The following is a 20175-nucleotide window of genomic DNA, read 5'->3' on the forward strand; positions in this document are numbered from 1 at the left end:
TGGTTTTGTGGACGAACAAGAAATTGTTTCTAAACACATCGTTTAGTTATTCGAAAACGAAAAGGAAATTGTTCGGATCAAATGAACAAGGTACAAGGTACTTAGGGGAGATGGATATCCATATCCCAGTAGAAACAACTAGTTACTCACGGTAGCAAATGACTTCAAATCAAAAACAACAAACTACAAATATAGCATAAATTTAACAATCACTTCTTCTTGGCAATGAAGAGTCCCCATCTTTGCTCACCAGTCGAGCTTCGGACGAGTTTGGCTTTCCAACCGTCTACTATATCGTTATAGTCCTCCTGAATTGAATTCAATTCCAAATAAGAGGAAGAACACCAAAATACGAAGTATTGGGAAAAAAATGTGAAAAACTCACCGCAGAAAAGTCCTGAATGAATTCCTCCTTCTCCTTTTCAATAGTACGTAACTCGCGTTCCAAGACTTGTATGAACTGAAGGGCACGAACATGTAGGATTTTAGATTCGAAAGCACGGCATAGTTTTGACTACTATGGATCTACGAATAAACATTAATACCTGATCAGTGCGATCCTCTGCAACGACATCCTCGAAGCCAGCGTCTCTCAGCATCTGTTGGAAGATATAAAATGCAGAATGAGCTTGCATGTTTAAAAATCAAGAGACACTAACCATATGAGAGCTGAATGAGATGTGGTTAAACTTGCCTGACCATATGCCTTCACATCATGTAGATCATATCCTCTCTGCTTGATATACTCAGCAAACTCTTCTGTCGGAGTTCCGTCACTTCTGCAATAATCACTGATAAGAAGCTTACCTCCTGGCTTCAACCACTTGTAAAAGGATTTAAACAGCGCAGGTTTATCCTGCAATAGATCAATAGACGAGTGACATAAATAGCAGGATTTACCATATTGGAACATCATTTTACAGGTTAGAAAATGAATGCTGATAATTGTTTAAAAATGAGATTCCCGAAGAAGGTGGAGATTTTTCTTACTTGAATGTGTAATATTGTGTCCCGACTGTATATCACATCAAAAGTATTATCTGGGTAGGTTTTTGTGGTACAATCAGCAACCTCAAATTCAACTGAGCATTTGCGTCCAATGGCTCGCTCGAGGGCAAAAGAAATCATATTGATGGAGAGATCGATGCCAACAACCTTGACATCAAAGTTCTCTGCCATATAAAAGTCACCTCCCCCAATGCCACAACCAACATCTAAAACTTTTTGACCAGCCTTCAATTCTAGCTTTGAAACAAATTCTTTGGTGGTCTCTACATAAACGGAAAGGTGAACTTAATCAATAACAAAAAGTTCGTGGGAGTACGAATAGTCAGATGCTGTCATAAACAATGATTAACCTATGTACATTTACAAGCCTAACTTCTTATTATAATAAGCTAATATAGATTTTCTTTTTTTTTCATACAAAACAAACTAATTTCACTTACCAACTATGATATATTTCCACACGGAACATTATACAAATAGAGGTTGACAGATCATAATCCTATAAACCTTGAAATAACCAAGATTCTTTAGTGGTCAAATATTGCCCAAAACATACTCAAATTGCAATGTACTAACCTAATTATATTAAAACATCTAAATACATTGGCATTGAATATTTAGAGAGACAACGACAGCAGGGCACAAGAAAAGGCTTACCAATTCCTCCCGTACTGACAAAACCTTGACCAAATACACGCTCGTAGCGCAGAATCCCATTACATTTATATTGAACATTATCTAAGAATCTCTGGAATTGTGTGTCTTCCTGTGAAATGACTTTCTGCCAAATCCAGCAGATCTACGTAATAACAAAATGTGCATTTTGTTAGTTATAAACATTAAGAAGCATAAAGAGGAACAATGGAACCAACTTCCACCAGCAAGTACCTGGTTTTGGTTCTTCTTAGCACGAACATAAGCCCCTATACATTTGCTGCTTACAAGGGATAGTTCATAGGAGTTTCCACACTCATCTCGCATTTGGCATTCCTTAAAAATCTGTGAATGATGCAAAAAAAGGATCAAGCTGGGAACGCCATCTTCTATATTCTAACCACTCATATGCCTAGTATAAATGGAAAAACTTCACTCGCAAGACCAAATATGGAATTAACCTGGCACACATCATCAGACATACTTGTCTTGTACAATTATGAGAAGCAAAAGGAATGGCAAGGATGTAAAGTCGTGCAATTCAAATGACAACTAAATAATCATATGTGTATAGTAAAATTAAAATCCATTTTGAATCAGAAAAGGTTCGTGAAGTCTTTTGTGCCTAAAGACCACGTTCAAGATTGAGCCTGGAAAAATATTTTCTTTATAAGCTATATAATCAGGACTAGTGCATAAATGAATTGCCCTTTATATATCACTTTTCAATTGTAATTTCAGCACAGCACCATCAGATGACAATCTATTGATTTTAGGTTAATCACAAGTTTAGTCCTTGAACTTTCAAGGTTGTGAGGTCTTTTTTTTTTTTTTTTTTTTAAATGTCCAATAGATGTCTGAACTTCCAATTTTGTGTCTAATTAACTATGTCAGTTCATAACTCTAAAATTTAGGGACCAATTAGACAACTAATATTTAACGGCTATTTTATTATAATTTGTTTATGATAACGATATGTTGAAGTTGAAAAGCAAGGAATTAGTAGTCATTGTCAGATAGTTAATGCCACAAAAACTCATGGTTTCAAAGGAGTAAAAACTAATGAAACTAATAAAAAAGCTGACGAAGATGACCTTTGTATAAAATCTGGGTTCCCTATAATGTGTTGGGTTGCATTTGCGCTTAGAGTCTCCAGACTGATGAAAACATGACTCTCTGAAGAATACATATCCACCAACTTTCAGCCATTTAATCATCCTTGTAGCCAAATTCTCCACCTATAATTATAACATCATTTTTTTAAAAATAAGAAAAATAAATAATAAGCAAGCTTAATCTCACAAAGATTACAAAAATAATTAAACTCAAGGATTTAATGAACAATATCTCCGATCGAAGAAATATGTAGGCTGAAGGGGAAACAATTGAATGAAATTTCACCTAATAACAAAAGAATACAGTAGATAAATAGAATAGATCTGTTATTCTATAAAACGTGTGTCATGTGCAGTAGAACAGCTACAAGAAAAAAGAAAGCCTGAAATTCTTGGTGCCATCTGGATACCAAAAAAGAAATCTGAAATACTTTCTGCTAGCCAAATTATGTGTTATTGAACAAACCAAATTGATTATGTTCGGTAGCACAGAAAAAAAGTATATATTGTTCAGATCATTAGTTGGTCGAACTAAGAATTAGCCACAGCTACCTCGGTCTAGACAATGAGCTAATACCATTTTTCTTCGAAGGGAGAGATTGGATTTGGACTTTTATGTCCTCAATTAGAAAACAACTTCAAATAATGCAATTTTGAACAAACAACCAACCAGAAACCATACATATACACAAGTCATTGATAATTGGAAAGTTAAAAACTCAAATCACATATAGTACGCATCCAGTGGCTACCATAGTACCAAAAGCTAGGTTAATACCTCTTTATCAGATAAGTACATGAGCAGCCAATTTGAGAATATCAAATCAATAGATTCATCAGAAATGCTAAGCTCTGGAGATGTCACATCGGCACATATGAACTTGACGTTCTTGTGGTGTTTGTTGATGCTTTCATTCTATAGTTTGAACATTAAGATGATAAGATATAAAAGAATTCCATGCAAGTATAAAACAACAATCACGTTTTGACATGATATGAAATGGATTTTTAACATTACTTTTTTTATAGCATTCTCTATGAAGTCTAGAGCAATAACATGGCCAGCCTTCAGGGCTAATTCGCCAGTAAAACGGCCTATTCCAGCTCCGAGTTCCAATACGGCTTTGCCATCATAATGAGGAAGCAAGGACAGTACCTGAAGATGAACAGGTTAAGAACTCTGCATATCTTGAACACTGATGTACCATACATCTAGCATTTCCATAACTAAAAATAAAAATGGAGAAACGTAAACTACGAATTAACTCCGTCGCTTAGTCCAACTCATATATAATCCTGAGATCTGGTGAAGAAACCGAATCCAAAAGCTTCATAACTGGAATTAGTCTCAATTATGCTACGGGAAATAGGGAAGGAGATTTTTCAAAACCTATGGTACTAAACATTGGAAGAAGATGTAAAATTCTATTCTACAATGTAACATTCGGAACCAAGCAAAGAGCGAGAAGACAGATCTAAAACCGGACAAAACAACAGCATCTACCATCGAACCAAACAATCAATTCAAACAGAAGAAATGAAGGTAATGTTAATGAAGGAGATGAATCGAGAAGCATTACTTCAGGTCGCTCTTCTTTGTCAAGATCAGAGGCTTGGGAGTCAAGCATCATCGCCTCCACTGTCAAATCCGCAGTATGCTCCATCCAGTAGTTCTTCTGCACCTCGCGCTCTTGTACTTTGAAACACAAAAGCAACCGATCTAGTCAGAAAAATCAAAACACAAACACAAACACCGTGTGAATAAGAACACAAAGAAAACCAGAGTTTTACCGCCATTGTTAGTAGGAGCCATTGCCGCCAATGAGAACCGAGATCGAAAGCGTACAAATGAGGAGGACGAGAAATTTAACCAAGTTCCAAGGCCTATGAACCCTCAACAGCGAGGCGGGATCTGGAAAAGCTCCTGGATCTTCGGTTGTTTAGTCTTCCTCTCTGCTGCATGCAGCAAGATGTTGAAGGAACTGTAAACGCTTCTCCCTCTGTGTTGACGTCGAAAATTTGTTGCCAGCGAGTTCCCCAACTATGGAGGGCCTCTTTATATACAAGTCCCCGAGTTTGAAACGCAATTTTCGCCGCCTCACTCAACCATTTCCTACTTATCATTCTTACTTGCATTCATTTTATTTTATTTTATTTTTAAATCTCTATAATTTTTGCCTTATAATTTAATAATATTTTTTAATAGAAATATATATTGAGCTTTAATAAAATCGTAATTACAATTTACAAGAATTTTGTTATATCATAATAATAAATATTCATTTTGGTATATTTATTTAAAAAATGCAGATTAAATTAAAAATACCACAAACTATATAATAAGACAAAAATGATTGAAACCCCTATAGTTTTTTATTTGAATTGTCACGTGTTGATAATTTATATAGTTAAGATTGGATCTAGCAACACTTTTGTTTATTCTTTGATTTCAGTTCCAAATTTATAATAATGTCTATTTTGTTAATATATAATTTTATTAAACTTTTAAATAATGGGAAGCATCTATTATTATTATTATTTATTTTCTTTATTTGTCAACGTCATAACTCAGAAACTGGTTGTCGCGTTGTGGATGAAGAGATTCGGGAATCAATGTGTGGTCATCAACTTTTTACTTTTTTTTTTTTATGGAAAAAAATAAAATCAGCTTTTAAATCGAAAATAAGTCTCTTAATTTCTCAAATTTTAAAATATATGTTATTTAGTCGTTGAATTTTAAGAAAATGATTTAAAAGGATAACTCAATGGTTTATTTATTTTTAAGCTGACGTGGCATTTAAAACTATTTTATAATGAATGATATTTAATTTTGGCAATAAGAAAAACATTTTTAGAAATTAAGTTTAAATGCTAAATAAAGGTAATTTTAAAAATTGAAAGCTTTAAACTGTTAGGTGGGAGGTGGACCCCATGGAATCGTGGGAAAGATTTGGACGAGAAGTGTGGAGGGGAAAGTGGGAGAGTGGCACGTGTGAGTGGCACGTGGAGGATGTATCACACGTGGGACCAGAAAATAAAAAATCAAAAGCCATCAATCTCGAGAATCAAAACAGCAGCAACACTGACAATGCACTGACAGCCACGTCATCTTTTTTGGCGCTATTATCTATTCTGTCTCGAGTCACATGCCTCTTGCCTTGCCCCATCACCATCAACCACCAAGAAAGTAATATTTAAATAATTTTATATCAATTTTAATTTTAAATGGACCGGGCTCGAGGATGGAAGGCCCAATTTCTTAATTTGCAAAGGCCCAATTTCTTAATTTGTAAAAGGCCCATCTCGTGGAGGCCCAAATATAGATTGGCGGTAATTGCTGATGCTCCTCCGAAATCCAACGGGCATTTCCTGGCACTGACTCGGAGCTGGTTAGCACGTGTGGCCCATTTTAGTGGTAAATATTAAAGTTTCCATTTAATTATTTTAATATATTGTTAAGAAAATATTAAATGGACCAACAACAGTAAATTTTAATTTTCTTTTTTTTTTTTATATTTTTTTAGTGGAAATATTTTTAAAATTAAAATAGAGTAAAATTCGTGGGAAAGTCAGCATCCTTAGCACGTGCAACCAAGGAAATCGGGTGCATATTAAAGAAAAAAGTAATTGGAATAATAATATTGTGCGATTTTAAAAAACAAATTGGCAACGTGATTCTTATTATTATTAAATTTCAATTTATATTTAGAGTTAGTGATTTTTCGTTTGGGGTTTTATTTTATTTTAAAAAAAATAAAAATCGGCAGCAGAAAAGGAAGAAAAAATGAGTAATTTAGAAAAAGAAAAAAGAAAAAAAAAGAAAAAAAAAAAAAAGGGAAAAGCGTCCATCACTTATGGGCAAAGTTTAGATTGTCTGCCACTAAATTTTGTCGGGTCGGCCCTCCCCACGACAATCTTTTGTGGGCTGTCATGTCCCTATTATATTTCTCTTTATTTTATATATACATATAAATAAATAAATAAGCCCTACCAATTTCTTTTTATCTTAAATATATAAAGGTAAAGTTTCGAGTCATTTTTACGCATTTTGACTAATTTTACTGCACAATTATTTAATTCTAATTTTATAGTTATATTTATTAATAAGTTTATGTTCACTTTTTAACCAAAATTCACATGAAAATATAATCCATAAATTTTTAAATATATAATATTACCAATGAAACGGGAATTATCACTTTTATATGATTTTGACTAAATATGATGATTCATTTTTTTAATATAAAAATATATATTATTTAAAATAAAATGTGTTATTATTATTATTGCGATAAATGGGTTTAAATCATAATTAAGCATGCAAATAGAGTATTAAGTTAATGGATATGGGTATGAGCATTCTTTGATACCCATCAGGGAAGCATTAGTGACGTGTCCTTAACTTCGATATTTATTATATTTTATAATTATTAAACCTTTTTAATAGTAATTATTGAATTTACATTTTAATCATTTTATTTGATTTGAGCTTCTCTAACAAGCCTCTTTCATTCCCATGCATATTCATGCATGTCCACGTCATATTTATAAATTCCAATAATTCCTAATTTCTAAACATTTGTTTAATTATTTTTTACGTTATTTAATAGTATAAATTATCGTCACAGGTCATTTTAGCATGTTTTATTGTCAATCACGTGTTTCATAGGAAAATTTATACAACTCATCTACATGTAAAATTGCTCTAAGCTAAACATACCCAACAGTGATATTCTTGTGACTGAGCCACCGAGAAGGAAGACACCTTCCTTTCCAACAGCTCAACTATAAAAACTTAAAAAATAAATCTATTTAGCTTAGAGCAATTCTATGTCAGACGATATACTCTAAATTTTTTTTAGTAAACCTGTGAGTGAAGACAAAACATATTGATAGGACTTGTGTTGGTTTGTGAGGATAGTAGTATTCACTCTTAGAAACGACGAGCAAGTAACATGGTCGAATCTAGATTTTCAATCTCGATTCAAATTTTGGGCATAAGGCATTACACTTTTTTATTATTGTTACTGTAGAATAAAACATTGATATTTGATAATTCGAACTATATTCCGATGTAACAATCCAAACCCACCACTAGCAGATCTTGTCCGTTTTGACTCGTTATATATCGTTATCAACCTTACAATTTTAAAACGCACATACTGTGGAGAGATTTTTACACTCTTATAAGAAATGTTTCGTTCACCTCTACAACTGATCGGTATTAATCTTTTTGAAAGCTTAAAAGTTTACCAAAAGAGAGAATTTTGGAGATTTAAAGTAAATAGAGAGAAAAAAACAAAAAAGAGAAAGAAAAAGAAAAGAAAAAGGTGTCAGTAAAAGGTGTATTATGTAATTAAAAGGAATTTAGAAGATGTAGAAAGGAGTGTGAAAAAAAATAATAAATAATAAATAGAAAAAATAAATTTGGATTGTGGCTTTTGTCCCCCAAATTCAAAGGAGGGGCCTTCTTCTTAGTCTAAATATCAATTTAATTATTATTATTATTATTATTATGTTAGCACCCCGTAATTTATATGCGAAATATATTAATTTCTAAATCCAATTAATATAAAATTTACTCACGGTAAACTTCAAATATTAACCATAGTTAAAAATTGAACTCGTAAATTAACTTAATCACAGTTAAAAGTGAAGTTCGATCTCGAGGATGGATGGAATTTTCAAATATATTTGTTAGACGAACACGACTCTTCACAATGGTATGATATTGTCCACTTCTTTGAGTTTCTCCAACAGGTCTCAGACCAATGGAGTTAGTATTCCTTATAAATCCATGATCATTCTCTAAATTAACCGATGTGGGACTTTCATCATCCAACACCTTCCCTCGAACAAAATGCGCCTCCCCTTAATCGAGGCTCGGCTCCTTTGGAGTCTTAGTCATTTTTTACTGCCTTCGAGGAGGCTTGACTCCTTTTCTTTTGGAGTTATTTGTTCGATGTTTGAGGATTTACTAATCTATTGGCACGACTAAGTTTAGGGCATGGTTCTGATACCATGTTAGACGAACACGACTCCCCACAATGGTATGATATTGTCCACTTTGAGCATAAGGTCTCATGGCTTTGCTTTGGGTTTCCCCAAAAGGGCTCGTACCAATGGAGTTAGTATTCCTCACTTCTAAACCCATGATAATTCCCTAAATTAGGGGACGTGAGACTTTTATCATCCAACAATATTTAAATAAAGAAGTGATTAAAATATTTATTATTTATATTCTAGTGATATTTTGTTGTATTTAATTGATTTTTTTGTACTATAAATGAGAGGAATGGGAAAAATCTGTAAATAAATAACAATTAAAAAAAGTGGGAGAAAATCCAAAACACTTTTTTTTTCCTTATATAATTAACTACCAAACATAATGATTTTACAGCCTTTTTTTTTTTCTTTTTTTTTTTTCTTTTTTTTCATCCTCCTTTTCCTTCTAGTTGCAAAGAAGATTCATTCATCCCAATTCCCTCAATCTCTCCTCTTTTCTCCTCCTCCTTTTGACTTCTCTCCCCTCTTTATCCTTCTCTCCCAAAGCTTTGAAGCTTTTTGAAATGGCCTCTCATGGCGGCCGCAGCCATGCCTGACCAAACCCTTCTCTCCACACCTTCAAATCCCCAGCAATATGTAGTAAACAAGCGTGATCGGTAAAGCAATCAACATCCCAAAGATAACCCTGCAAACCCACGAACCATAACAGCTCAAGCTCACCACTAACAATCTTGAGAATTATTATCACTAACAGTAGATTTGAAACGTTTATGAAAGATAAATGAGAGTATACATACCCGGTGCTAAGAATGTCGGGGTGTACGTTGTACTCTTTGGCAAACACGAAGGGGACAATTCCTTGTGGGAGAGCTGCCTGTTGTTCCAAAAAAGAGAAGGAAAACAACATGTTAAACAGAGGGACAGATGTTTGTTTCCTAACAGATCACCAAACAGGTCCTTAATTACACAAGTTTTGTTGATTTCACTGCTTCTATTCTTGTTTGCTTCTTATTATATTACCATGAACAAGAAAGAACACCAAAAAGCAACGATCTTTTTCAATACCCATTTGAAAGGGCACTACTTTTTTGGAGTATATGAAGTGAAGAAGAAGAAGAAGAAGGCTATGTCAGAGAAAATAGCAGAGGAGAGAGAAGGAGAGACCTGGACAATGGCAACACGTAAGAGAACTCCTCTAAGGCCAACAGCAATGGAAGCAACAGCCATAACAGCTGGTCCTGTAAGGAATCTCACGGCCATGGAAAAGGCTGCTATGCTATTCCCACATGCTATGATTCTTGGTTGCAAAGCCATGAACAACCCTGCAAAAAGCACACCATTTTAGCTATAAGCACGCTTTCTCTTTCCCTTTTTTTATTGCTCTTAAAGCAACTTTCATCATCACCACCACCACCACCATCACCGCCAACCCATTTGAATCAAATCCAATATCGCAGGCAGAAAAGTGATGAAGAACAGAGACAGAAACAGCTCTGTTTTATGCTTTATTTTGAAAAACAGAGCAAATAAAGAAGGAAAACAAATGGATGTTAAGAGCTTTACCGAGACTAAACATGGCCATTCCAAGCCCTGCATCTGATAGTATAGATATCGATTTTGCAACAATGGCTGGCATTTCAACGTTCCACCTTAAATGATGAAAAAAAATATAATCAGAAACAGAGCTTAAATGAAAACCCATATGGGATTTTGAAGAAGAGATGAACCTGAATGAAACTAAGGACCAAGTGAGGCCGATCAAACTGGAGTAAGTGTTGGGATTTCTGATGAGCTTTCTCCAAACCATGATCAAGATGAGCCTTGTCATGACACTGGTGGGTGGCATGGTTTTGGGTTTAACATCGCCGACTTTCTCAGCTCCGCCATTGTTGTTGTTACTGTTCATAATCTCTCTGTTTCCGAAGCTGAAATCTTCCCTCTCTGCGTACTCTTCTTGGTTTTCTCTACGACCCTCCACTGAAAAATGAATCCCATTAACAAAAACGGATGAAAAACTTAAAGGAAAATCTAATCCATTTATGAAACTTACCTTTTCCAGGAGAAACAGCCAATCTTACATCCTTCTGATCATTATGAGCCCCAAATTCATGGTTTCCAAACACATCAGAAACAGGGGAAGCACTCGAACTCCACACAAACATATGCAAATCTCTGCTTCCATCCTCGGTTTTCGGCTGCGCTACAGCCCCATTGGCAGGCTTCTTAGCATTGGGTTGTGCGTTTTTGGATCCTGTTGGTGAAAACATTCCTGGGTTTGGAGCAGGGTAATGATTTGCATTAGCATTAGCATTAGCATTAACAGTGCCCCCTGTTGTGGCATTGTAATGAAACCTCGGCTTTCCGCCGTTGTTGCCACCGCCGCCGCCGCCGCCGCCCCCTTCCTCCTCGTAATTGGACGGCCTAGGTGTCGGCCCTCTCGATGCCGAAAGGCCATAAACATCAGAAGAGCCAAAGTTAGAGTTTCTTCCACCGGCAGCCATCATAGAGTAAAAATCAGTATGGTTAAAACTTGAGCCTCTGGGAGTTGGATTCCGAGAAGATTGCAGAGAGTAAATCTCTGCATTGGTCAAATTTGAAGGCCTCGGAGTTGTAGAAGACAATCCCACAGATCTTCTCGAGAAGATATCTGATCTTGAGGCATTTGATTTCCTCACAGTCACATGGAGTTTCCCATCTTCTTTAATCTCAGCTTCCGTTTCCAAAACTTGCCTTCCATCCAACGACATAATGTCGGAATCAACATGGATTGATACTATAGAGCCAGCAGTGTCTGGAAACTGCTCAGAAATCAGCATTCTAGCTCCTCGATACTCAAACATGAACAGCATCAATGTGTACCAAATAATGCACTGAAGTACAACAATCTGAACCATCAAGCTCCCTGAGAAATCTCCATACATCCCTTTAAGCAGAGGAATCCCCATAACCAAAGTATTGGGCAGAGTCGACAGGGAAAACAGAGTAATCGTCCATTCTAAACAACCCCTTTTGCTTATATTGCTCCAAACCGCAAGAACAGCAAGAACAATGAGTTTTTGGAGAGTATCAGCAGCAATAAACCGCAAGTTCATGGCATAGGGATTGTTCGTGGAGATGAAATGAAAAGACAGAAGAGGCACTGCAAACAGAGCAACAAAACGATTGATTCCAGAGCACTGATCAGGCGTGAAGATCTTCCACCATTTCACAGACCCATAAGCCAAAATCATGGCCACATAGAGAGGAACCACTGCGGTCATCACATGATAAAAATCTAAAAGGCTAATCATCTTGTTCTTGTTCTTTTGATTCTGAGCTGACCCAGATGAAGAAAATGGGTATGGATCACTCAGAGGAGAAAAACAGAGGAAGCTGAGTAGAAGAAGACGATGAAGTGAGAGGGCATGTGTTTTGGTTTATGGGAATGGTGAATCTTAAGGCAATAAACAGTAAAAAAAGGCAAAAAGTAGAAAACGAAGAATTTTAATTCAGCTTTGAGAATTGCGAGCAGGCTTGTTGCACTTGCTGCAGTCCTCAAAGCAAGAGAACAGAGCGTGGGAGTTCTTCAACTTTTCCCCCTTTTTCTTTTGGGTATTTTAAAATCAATCAAATGGGTTTGTTTTTTTGCCTTTTGTTTTCAAGTGTGTTTGGATTTGGGTTTTTGGAGGATAATAGTTTTGAATTTCATATGCTATATGAGCTTAGTGTATGGCTCTATCGTATTTGTTAATCACCAAAATTAAAAAAAAAACAGAGTTTTGTTGGAAGGTGGGGTTTCTTTTAGGCTCTGTTTGGGCACAGCTTTTTCTCTACCTTTTCTTCTTCTTTTTATATCTTTAGTATTAAACCAATACCATTTTGTGTATCTATGTCCTTTTATTCATATACGTTACGATTCCACACGTGTCGTAGAGTACAACGACCCTTCCTGTCCTATATCCTTGTAGTTTATTCATGACCCTTTTACCAAAATCTCAATACCGTAAAATGTATCTCACAATCACTAGTTTCGTATATGGGTATCTCACTATCGCTGTGCTATGTCTGGTCTTAAAACAATTGTTATACTCAGATATTTAGTACTAAATTATAGTTAGATATTTCCATTTATTAGTCTTTCCATATACTTGTAGTAGAGAATTTTCGAAGTACGACGGTTTTAGCAAATATTTTCCGTACCCACCATTAATTCTCAGTGCAAAGTTTGGTAAACAGTGTCAATCGTAATAGGGCAAGTCCTAATCTTGATTATGATCGACTCGATGAACGTTGAAAGGATGGAGACGAAGTTAAAATAGAGGAAAGAAAGAAAACATGCATATAGGAAAGAGAGAAGGGAGTGAATGTAGGCACTAAAAACACAAGGGAATGTGTGAAACTAAATGGATATTGAAATGGAGAAGAAGGACAAATGCATGAGAAGAAGTGATACCCATCATGTGGACCCTAAATTATTCATTCTCTACTTTGGCCTCTTATATTTCTCTCCAATCTCATTGGACTTAACCCTAATTCCATCACCCCCTCTATTTCCCTTCCAATCAATCACGTCACATTCTACATTCATCGATCGTGCTACGATATGTATCAACAAAAATCTATTTAGTTCGATGTATTTTCGTGTAGGTTAAGTACTGTAGCAGTCCAAGCTGCCTACCACTAACAAATATTGTCTGTTTTGGCCCTTTACATATCATCGTCGACCTCACAGCTTTAAAACGCAAAGAACATTTCGTTATCATCTCTAACCCATGTGGGAATCTGTAACGACCCAGATCCACCGCTAGCCGATATTGTCCTATTTGGGCTTTCCCTTTCGGGCTTCCCCTCAAGGCTTTAAAACGCGTCTGCTAGGGGAAGGTTTCCACACGCTTATAAAGGGTGATTTGTTCTCCCCCAACCAATGTGGGACATCACAGAATCTCACAATTACCCAATTCAATAACAACAGGAAAAAGTTCGTGTGTATAATACTGAATCAAAATCGACGAGACGTTGTGTCAACTTTTGTTAATATGCACAACTGTACAACTTGTATCAAAACCATGTGTTAGCTTTCATGTGATATTATTTGAAATCACGAATACGTATATTGATGCTATCTTAGTAGGTACGAACAAACAAAAAGTGTAGAAGGTTAGTGCTGAAATACATTATCGACTATAATAAATCATTTTTCAGCACAATAAATACAGGGTACGAGAAGTTGAACGTTAGTTTTAGAGTGGTATCTTTTAGCCAACCAAACAACTTTAAAATGTCAAAAGAAAGAAACAAAGAACTATTAATTTTTCATATCGACTTTCATGATTTCACACTCCTTTTCTCCAACCAATTTTAATTATAACTAATCAAGTTTGTCGATCCACTCTATATGGGACTATGCCAAACAATGTGATTATAAAATGAAAAAAAAAAAAAAAAAAAGTCGAGCCGTTTATTTTGATAGCTAGCTAGCTAAGACGTACCCTACAAATCAAATTTATATTAATTAAAACACGTCCATACATCCAACTTATACCGTTAACCTGTAATTTAAATATAGCTCAATTAATCATATAATTAAAAAAAATGGTATTTTTAAGGTATTCTTTATTTGGACAAAAAAGGGAAGGGGGAGTGTTTATGTCCCTAATATTGTACAATAAATTGATTATTAATAATTACTTTGTCCCCAACAACTAAAAATAAAAGATAAAGTTGCATTTAATTTCACTATAATTAGTTAATTAAATATATTAATAGAGTTGCTATTTTTATTTATTTATTTATATAATTATTTCGCTTTAAATTTCTAAAATTAAGATGGAAATTCCTTTATATATATATATATATATATTAATTGGGTAAATGTTTATTATTATTATTATATTTTGGGAAGGGGGCAGGGATAATATTTAAAATATGTGGTTATATTTATTTATTTATTTATTTTCAGTCGTATAGTCTATTATTGGTTCTTGAATTTGTTAAATAATAATTTAAAAAAAGCAGTTGATTTAGGATATATTAAATTGATTTGGTTATTTATTTGGAAATTTTAATGTATGAACATATATACTTGAAGCCAAATCATCAGATTATTTATTTTATAGTAAAATTAAAAAAATGGAACAAAGTTATATGAATTAAATAAATAAATATATATATATATATAAAAGAATGGGTGTGACAGATGAAAATAATAAGCGTTGGGGACATTGGTGTTGAAATATAATTAATTATGTGCTGACATTGGTTAGAGGAAATAAATAGGATATTGGAAACAGGAATCTGCCCATTAATTTTTATTTATTTTATTTTATTTTTATTTTAGAGCGGAGTGGAAGGCGTGCGGGGAAGTGAATGATGAAGGTCTATGGGTGTGCCCCCAAAATTTAAAAATAATTAATTAATTAATTAATAATAAATAATAAAAAGGAGCTCTCTTTATTTCTCTCTCTTTCCATTGAGATTCCAAACTCCCAAACACTATGCTCTTTCGCACGCACTGCCATGCTTTTTCCATTTTATATTTTTTTAATTAAATATATATATTTTTTTGTTACTTACCACTCTAATAAATATTAATTTTTTTAAAACCCTATGAAATTATATTTACGCTCGATAGGTAGTGGTTTAGGAACGGGCTTTAGAATCGAATGCGCTCGCCCAAACGTGCACTCATCTCGTACACTTCACGGTGGAAAGAAAGAGACATTGGTATTGTTTGGAACTTCTATTTCGATGGTCGTTTCAAATGGCCTCCTTGAAAGTTGTAACAATAGTTACTTCGTTCATGTTATCCTTTATTGTCGAAGTGGAGCTGATCTTTCTATCTCTTAAAGGTCGGTCTTGTGAGATTCCACATCGGTTGGAGAGAGTAACGAAACATTTTTTTTTTTTATAAAATCCTAACGAATGAGGTTGACAACGTAACGAGCCAAAGCGGACAATATCTACTAATGATGAACTTAAACGGTTACAGGTCTAAAATTGAATGAGACTGAGATATAAAAATTATATTTTATTTTTTATCTATAGTTTAGGTTGAATTTGAACCGCTAGCTTTCCCTCTCGAGTGGTAGCTTATTAATTTGTTTAATTGTTTTACAAGAAAACTTAGTATAATGTTTTGAATATACTAATGAAGAATAAGAATATAGCATCTATATTAATATACGACTATTTATTGAGCTCACGTGAGTTTGAATTTTTCTAATAAATAAATAAATAATATGGTTTAGCGTGGTCCTAACACGAACTTAATTGTTGCAGCTTTCACGTTAAAATATAATTTTAGTTTTAATGAATTTAAAAAATATTTTTATTTTAAGTTAATTCACATGTAGTCTTAGTTATTTTTTAATTAAAATATGTATTTATTAATAATAAATATTTGAATAAGGTCTTATTTTAAGAAAGAAAATAGAAATAAAATCGTGTTAAAAAAAATCCAAAAAATTAAAGTCAACAAGTTTAACTATGCTTAATATATGAATGGATAAGGATGTAGTCATTTAATGCCAAAATTAACCAAGTATTTGTTGCGTATTCCAGACAACCCTTGTGTTAAACCAGGGTCAATATTGGTATTTCAAGTGCAATTCTTTTGTTGGGAGAATGTTCCTCTTTTTTTATCTTTTAGAAATTCCAACACTAATTTTCAAGATTAAATTTATTCGATCCATGTTTTGGTTGGTGCATGCATTCAATAACATGTCAGAATATTGTTTTTATTCAAAAATATGTCTTTCCTTTATTAATATTATTTTTTTTATAATATGATAATTCTAATTTTCAACTTATTTATTTTTTCAAATTTAACCTATCAGACTAGATATTCAAATATTTATTATTACTTTTATTTATTTATTTGTTTTCAAGAAAAAAAAAAAAAACATATTAATTGGGTGCCACTTGGCAATTGCTAGTGTGAGTGATGGGTTGGAATGCACACAGAAAAGCCCAACTCGCCTTGTGGATTATAGCCCAGATCATAAATAGATAAAGTGGCCCAAAAACAATTATTTTTCTATATATATAAATATTTAATGAGTTAAAAAAATATATAAATACAGTTAAAAATAAATAAATAAAACTTATAATATAATCAAAGTTATATTATAGTAGCCAAAGAAAAAAGAGACGCTTAAACACTTTTGATTCAATAACACTGGTGAAGTGGCTTTGTTCTTCGAGAATCACTCACTCATGCACTTGCCTTGAGCTCTAACGTCTCTCTCATTGTGAAAATCTCCCAAAATTATGAAGTTTTATCGACTCCTTACCTTTTATCCTACTCGTGTGCCATCGTCTAAAATCTTCGGAATCTAAGAATTTGTGAGGTGTCTTTCTGAAATTATTTTACATTTTTTTCTCACGTATTTTTAAAAAAAATAATTAAAGACAAGACGATCTGGCATATCAAAATGACTAACTAATCAAAAGTGATAAAAGGATAGATTATCTGTCGATTTGTGATTAAACAAAACTATACCGACATAAAACTAAAAAGGGTATAGGCATAAAAAAAAAAAAAAAAAAAAGGCGTTTAAAAAAGAAATTAGAATTTACGGGTCACAGTTGAAATTAGGTGGAGTCAACGTCCACAAACAAGCAACCTTAATTAGATGGTATCCAATTGTCTTCTAGTCTGGCAACCGGATCTCCCGGTCACCTCGCAGTACATACTCCATCCCTCTCCCTCATCTTCGATCATCCCAATCTTCTGCTTCTCATTTCTCCCCACCGGAAAAAGAAAACCCATCGGAGAAAGGCGAAATTGAATCCTTCTCTACCACTTTATTCGAGAGAGAGATGGCAGGTTCACCAAAAAGTCCAGAGTGCGGCGGAGAGGGAGCCCAACCTTCATCTTCGTTAATGGATAGCTTATTGGGTCTTCTTCGGGTTCGGGTCATTCGCGGCGTCAACCTCGCCGTACGCGACGTCCGCAGCAGCGATCCTTACATTGTCGTTAAAATGTCCAAACAGGTCACGCCCTTAACCTTAAAATCTCCAAACACGTTGCATTAACTCGCTTTCTTGTTCTTCCTCATTCTTGTTTTCTTTTCTCACCGCCAGAAGTTGAAGACCCGCGTGATCAAAAAGGACATCAATCCCGAATGGAACGAGGACCTCACTCTATCTGTTATAGAACCGAACGCTACAGTCAAGCTGGTATGTGTTAGGAACCACGACTCTCCACAATGTAATGATATTGTTTACTTTGAACAAAAGCTCTCAAATTTTGTTTCAGACTTCCCATAAAGCCTCGTACGAATGGAGATATATTCATTAAATTAGCCCCCAACAATCCTCCTTTCGAATAAACTACACTATAGAGCCTTCTTGAGACCTATGAAGCCCTCAAACAGCCTCCTCCCATTAATCGAGGCTCAACTCCTTCTCTGGAGTCATCGAACAAAGTACACCCTTGAGTCACTTTTTTACTACATCTTCGAGACTCACAACTTTTTTGTTCGACATTTGAGAATTCTATTGACATGGTTAAATTAAGGGTATGTCTCTAATACCATGTTAGGAACCACGACAATCCTCACCATTATGTACTCCCTCAAAGTATATCTGAAAATGGCTAAGTCCATAGCTAATAAGGAAAAGATTTCCAAATTCTTATAAAAAAGGTTTCGTTCTCTTTCCCTTATTGACGTGGGATCTCACAATATCAATACTTTAACATTGTAGACGGTGTACGACCACGACACGTTCAGCATGGACGACAAGATGGGAGTCGCAGAGTTCGAGATCGGACCATTCATCGAAGCATTGCAAATGAACTTAGCAGAGGTACCAAGTGGAACGGTGGTGTCAAGAGTGCAGCCAAGCAGGCAAAATTGCCTAGCTGAAGAGAGCACCATTGTGTGGGAGGATGGCAAGGTTGTTCAAAACATTTGCCTACGCTTGCGCAACGTCGAGCGCGGCGAAGTCGAGATCCAGCTGCTATGGATCGATCTACCCGGTTCTAAAGGTTCGTAAAACCCTATTTAAGAAGTGAAAAAAGAGTAATTTATGCATGATTTTGAACGAACATGGTGTTGGTGTAGCTGCATTGACCACATGCTCCAAGACATGGATGGAACTGAGCGGTTACACGACGGTTGAACCTGGTAAAGAAAAGGAGCGTCTTGAGAAGATACCGGCAAAAACAAAGAAGGCTTGGGGTCCCACGTGGCGTGTACCCGGCGTCGCTAACTATGTGAATCGCTTCAAGTCTACACTTCTTCTCCAACGCTGTTTATATAAGAAATGAACTTCATTTTTTTAATCATTTTTTAACTTTGAATGACTTTGTTTTTTTTTTTTTGTTCATTTGAAGAATATGTGAAGCAATATATTTATTTTGTATGATCGAATTGGTTTTGAGCGTTACGTAATATATATATATATATATATATATATATATATATATATATATATATATATATATATATATATATATATATATATATATATATATATATATATATATTTACATGCACACATGTCTCGAGATGGCAACCCATCTAACCCTAATTACTTTTAACACCCCAGACGGGCTTTCCTTCAATCACACTCTTGTAAAGAATACTTCGTTTTATTTCTCAACTCATATGAGATCTTATAGTCAACCCCATTTCGAAGGTCCAGTGTTCTTACTGGCACTCTTTCACTCCTTCAATCCACCCCCTTCGAGGTCCAATGTTCTTACTTGCATACCGTCTAGTATCCACCCTCTTTGGGACTCAGCCTCCTCGTTAGTATATCGCCTGGTGTTTGACTCTGATACTATTGGTAACAGCACAAGACTATCGTTAGTAGATATTGTCCTTTTTGGGTTTTTCTTTTTGGACTTCCCCTCGAGGTTTTTAAAATGCGTTTGCTAGGAAGAAATTTCCGCACCCTTATAAAGAATGCTTTATTATCCTCTCCAATCGATGTGCAATCTCACATTATTGATATGGGATTTACACGCACATGCATCTCAAGATGAAAACCCACCTAAGCCTAGTTACTTTTCACGTTATCGAGTTGTGATTGACTTGAACACAGTGACTCACCATCCCCTTCTATTCAGCTATGTGTATCACCATGTCTCATACATGTTTTTAATAGCTTAATCTCCGAACAGTTGCTCGTGCAACATCGCTAGATAAAAATTATAATTAATTGGAAAAGTAAATAAATTTATTATTAAAATATAATTTGAAAATGGAAAATATGAACACAATATTATCTTCAATATATTGATTGGGAAAGACTAAAGTGTCCATGAAATACTTGAGGGGGAAAAAAAAAAAAACAATAATTTTGAATTATTATTTTTAAATAATTGATTGTAATAAATTTGGTTGGAGGCGGGATGATTATTTATTTATTTTCACACAAATGTAAAAAACAAAATAAATAAATT

The 20175-nt window shown here is 34.6% G+C and overlaps 3 protein-coding genes across 3 annotated transcripts; 1 reads left to right on the forward strand and 2 right to left on the reverse strand.

Moving 5' to 3' along the window:
• Positions 1 to 23: 23 nt before the first annotated feature.
• PMEAMT (S-adenosyl-L-methionine-dependent methyltransferases superfamily protein) lies at positions 24 to 4854 on the reverse strand. The gene is made up of 12 exons (XM_023663915.2): positions 4569 to 4854; positions 4358 to 4473; positions 3796 to 3933; positions 3556 to 3693; positions 2757 to 2900; positions 1897 to 2007; positions 1666 to 1807; positions 991 to 1271; positions 695 to 856; positions 546 to 599; positions 386 to 460; positions 24 to 308 (listed from the first exon to the last, which is right to left on the reverse strand). The coding sequence occupies exons 1-12, from the start codon at positions 4588 to 4590 to the stop codon at positions 210 to 212; spliced, it is 1482 nt and encodes a 493-aa protein (XP_023519683.1). The 5' UTR covers positions 4591 to 4854; the 3' UTR covers positions 24 to 209.
• Positions 4855 to 9086: 4232 nt separating this feature from the next.
• On the reverse strand, positions 9087 to 12202 carry LOC111782617 (putative auxin efflux carrier component 1c). The gene is made up of 6 exons (XM_023663399.2): positions 10834 to 12202; positions 10511 to 10760; positions 10347 to 10432; positions 9948 to 10105; positions 9581 to 9657; positions 9087 to 9468 (listed from the first exon to the last, which is right to left on the reverse strand). Exons 1-6 carry the CDS (start codon positions 12071 to 12073, stop codon positions 9402 to 9404), a joined length of 1878 nt encoding a protein of 625 aa, XP_023519167.2. The 5' UTR covers positions 12074 to 12202; the 3' UTR covers positions 9087 to 9401.
• A 5106-nt stretch (positions 12203 to 17308) lies between these two features.
• LOC111783493 (protein C2-DOMAIN ABA-RELATED 4-like) lies at positions 17309 to 19141 on the forward strand. The gene is made up of 4 exons (XM_023664423.2): positions 17309 to 17756; positions 17847 to 17942; positions 18471 to 18753; positions 18830 to 19141. Exons 1-4 carry the CDS (start codon positions 17583 to 17585, stop codon positions 19033 to 19035), a joined length of 759 nt encoding a protein of 252 aa, XP_023520191.2. The 5' UTR covers positions 17309 to 17582; the 3' UTR covers positions 19036 to 19141.
• Positions 19142 to 20175: the final 1034 nt, after the last annotated feature.

This window comes from Cucurbita pepo, chromosome 20 (genome assembly GCF_057944985.1).
Source record: "Cucurbita pepo subsp. pepo isolate OVF chromosome 20, ASM5794498v1, whole genome shotgun sequence".
NCBI lineage: Eukaryota > Viridiplantae > Streptophyta > Magnoliopsida > Cucurbitales > Cucurbitaceae > Cucurbita > Cucurbita pepo.

Bases quoted from the DNA above. Each gene is read 5' to 3' on its own strand.
- PMEAMT (XM_023663915.2), bottom strand. From the start codon at position 4,590: ATGGCTCCTACTAACAATGGCG. The intron at 3,694-3,795 runs GTAATGTTAAAA...TTCAAACTATAG, and splicing joins TAGAGAATGCTATAAAAAAA to AATGAAAGCATCAACAAACA. The intron at 461-545 runs GTATTAATGTTT...CGTGCCCTTCAG, and splicing joins CAGAGGATCGCACTGATCAG to TTCATACAAGTCTTGGAACG.
- LOC111783493 (XM_023664423.2), top strand. From the start codon at position 17,583: ATGGCAGGTTCACCAAAAAGTCCAGAGTGCGGCGGAGAGGGAGCCCAA. The intron at 17,757-17,846 runs GTCACGCCCTTA...TCTCACCGCCAG, and splicing joins TCGTTAAAATGTCCAAACAG to AAGTTGAAGACCCGCGTGAT. The intron at 18,754-18,829 runs GTTCGTAAAACC...GTGTTGGTGTAG, and splicing joins CGATCTACCCGGTTCTAAAG to CTGCATTGACCACATGCTCC.
- LOC111782617 (XM_023663399.2), bottom strand. From the start codon at position 12,073: ATGATTAGCCTTTTAGATTTTTATCATGTGATGACCGCAGTGGTTCCT. The intron at 10,433-10,510 runs GTTCATCTCTTC...TCATCATTTAAG, and splicing joins TGGTCCTTAGTTTCATTCAG to GTGGAACGTTGAAATGCCAG. The intron at 9,469-9,580 runs GTATGTATACTC...GTGGGTTTGCAG, and splicing joins CCCGACATTCTTAGCACCGG to GGTTATCTTTGGGATGTTGA.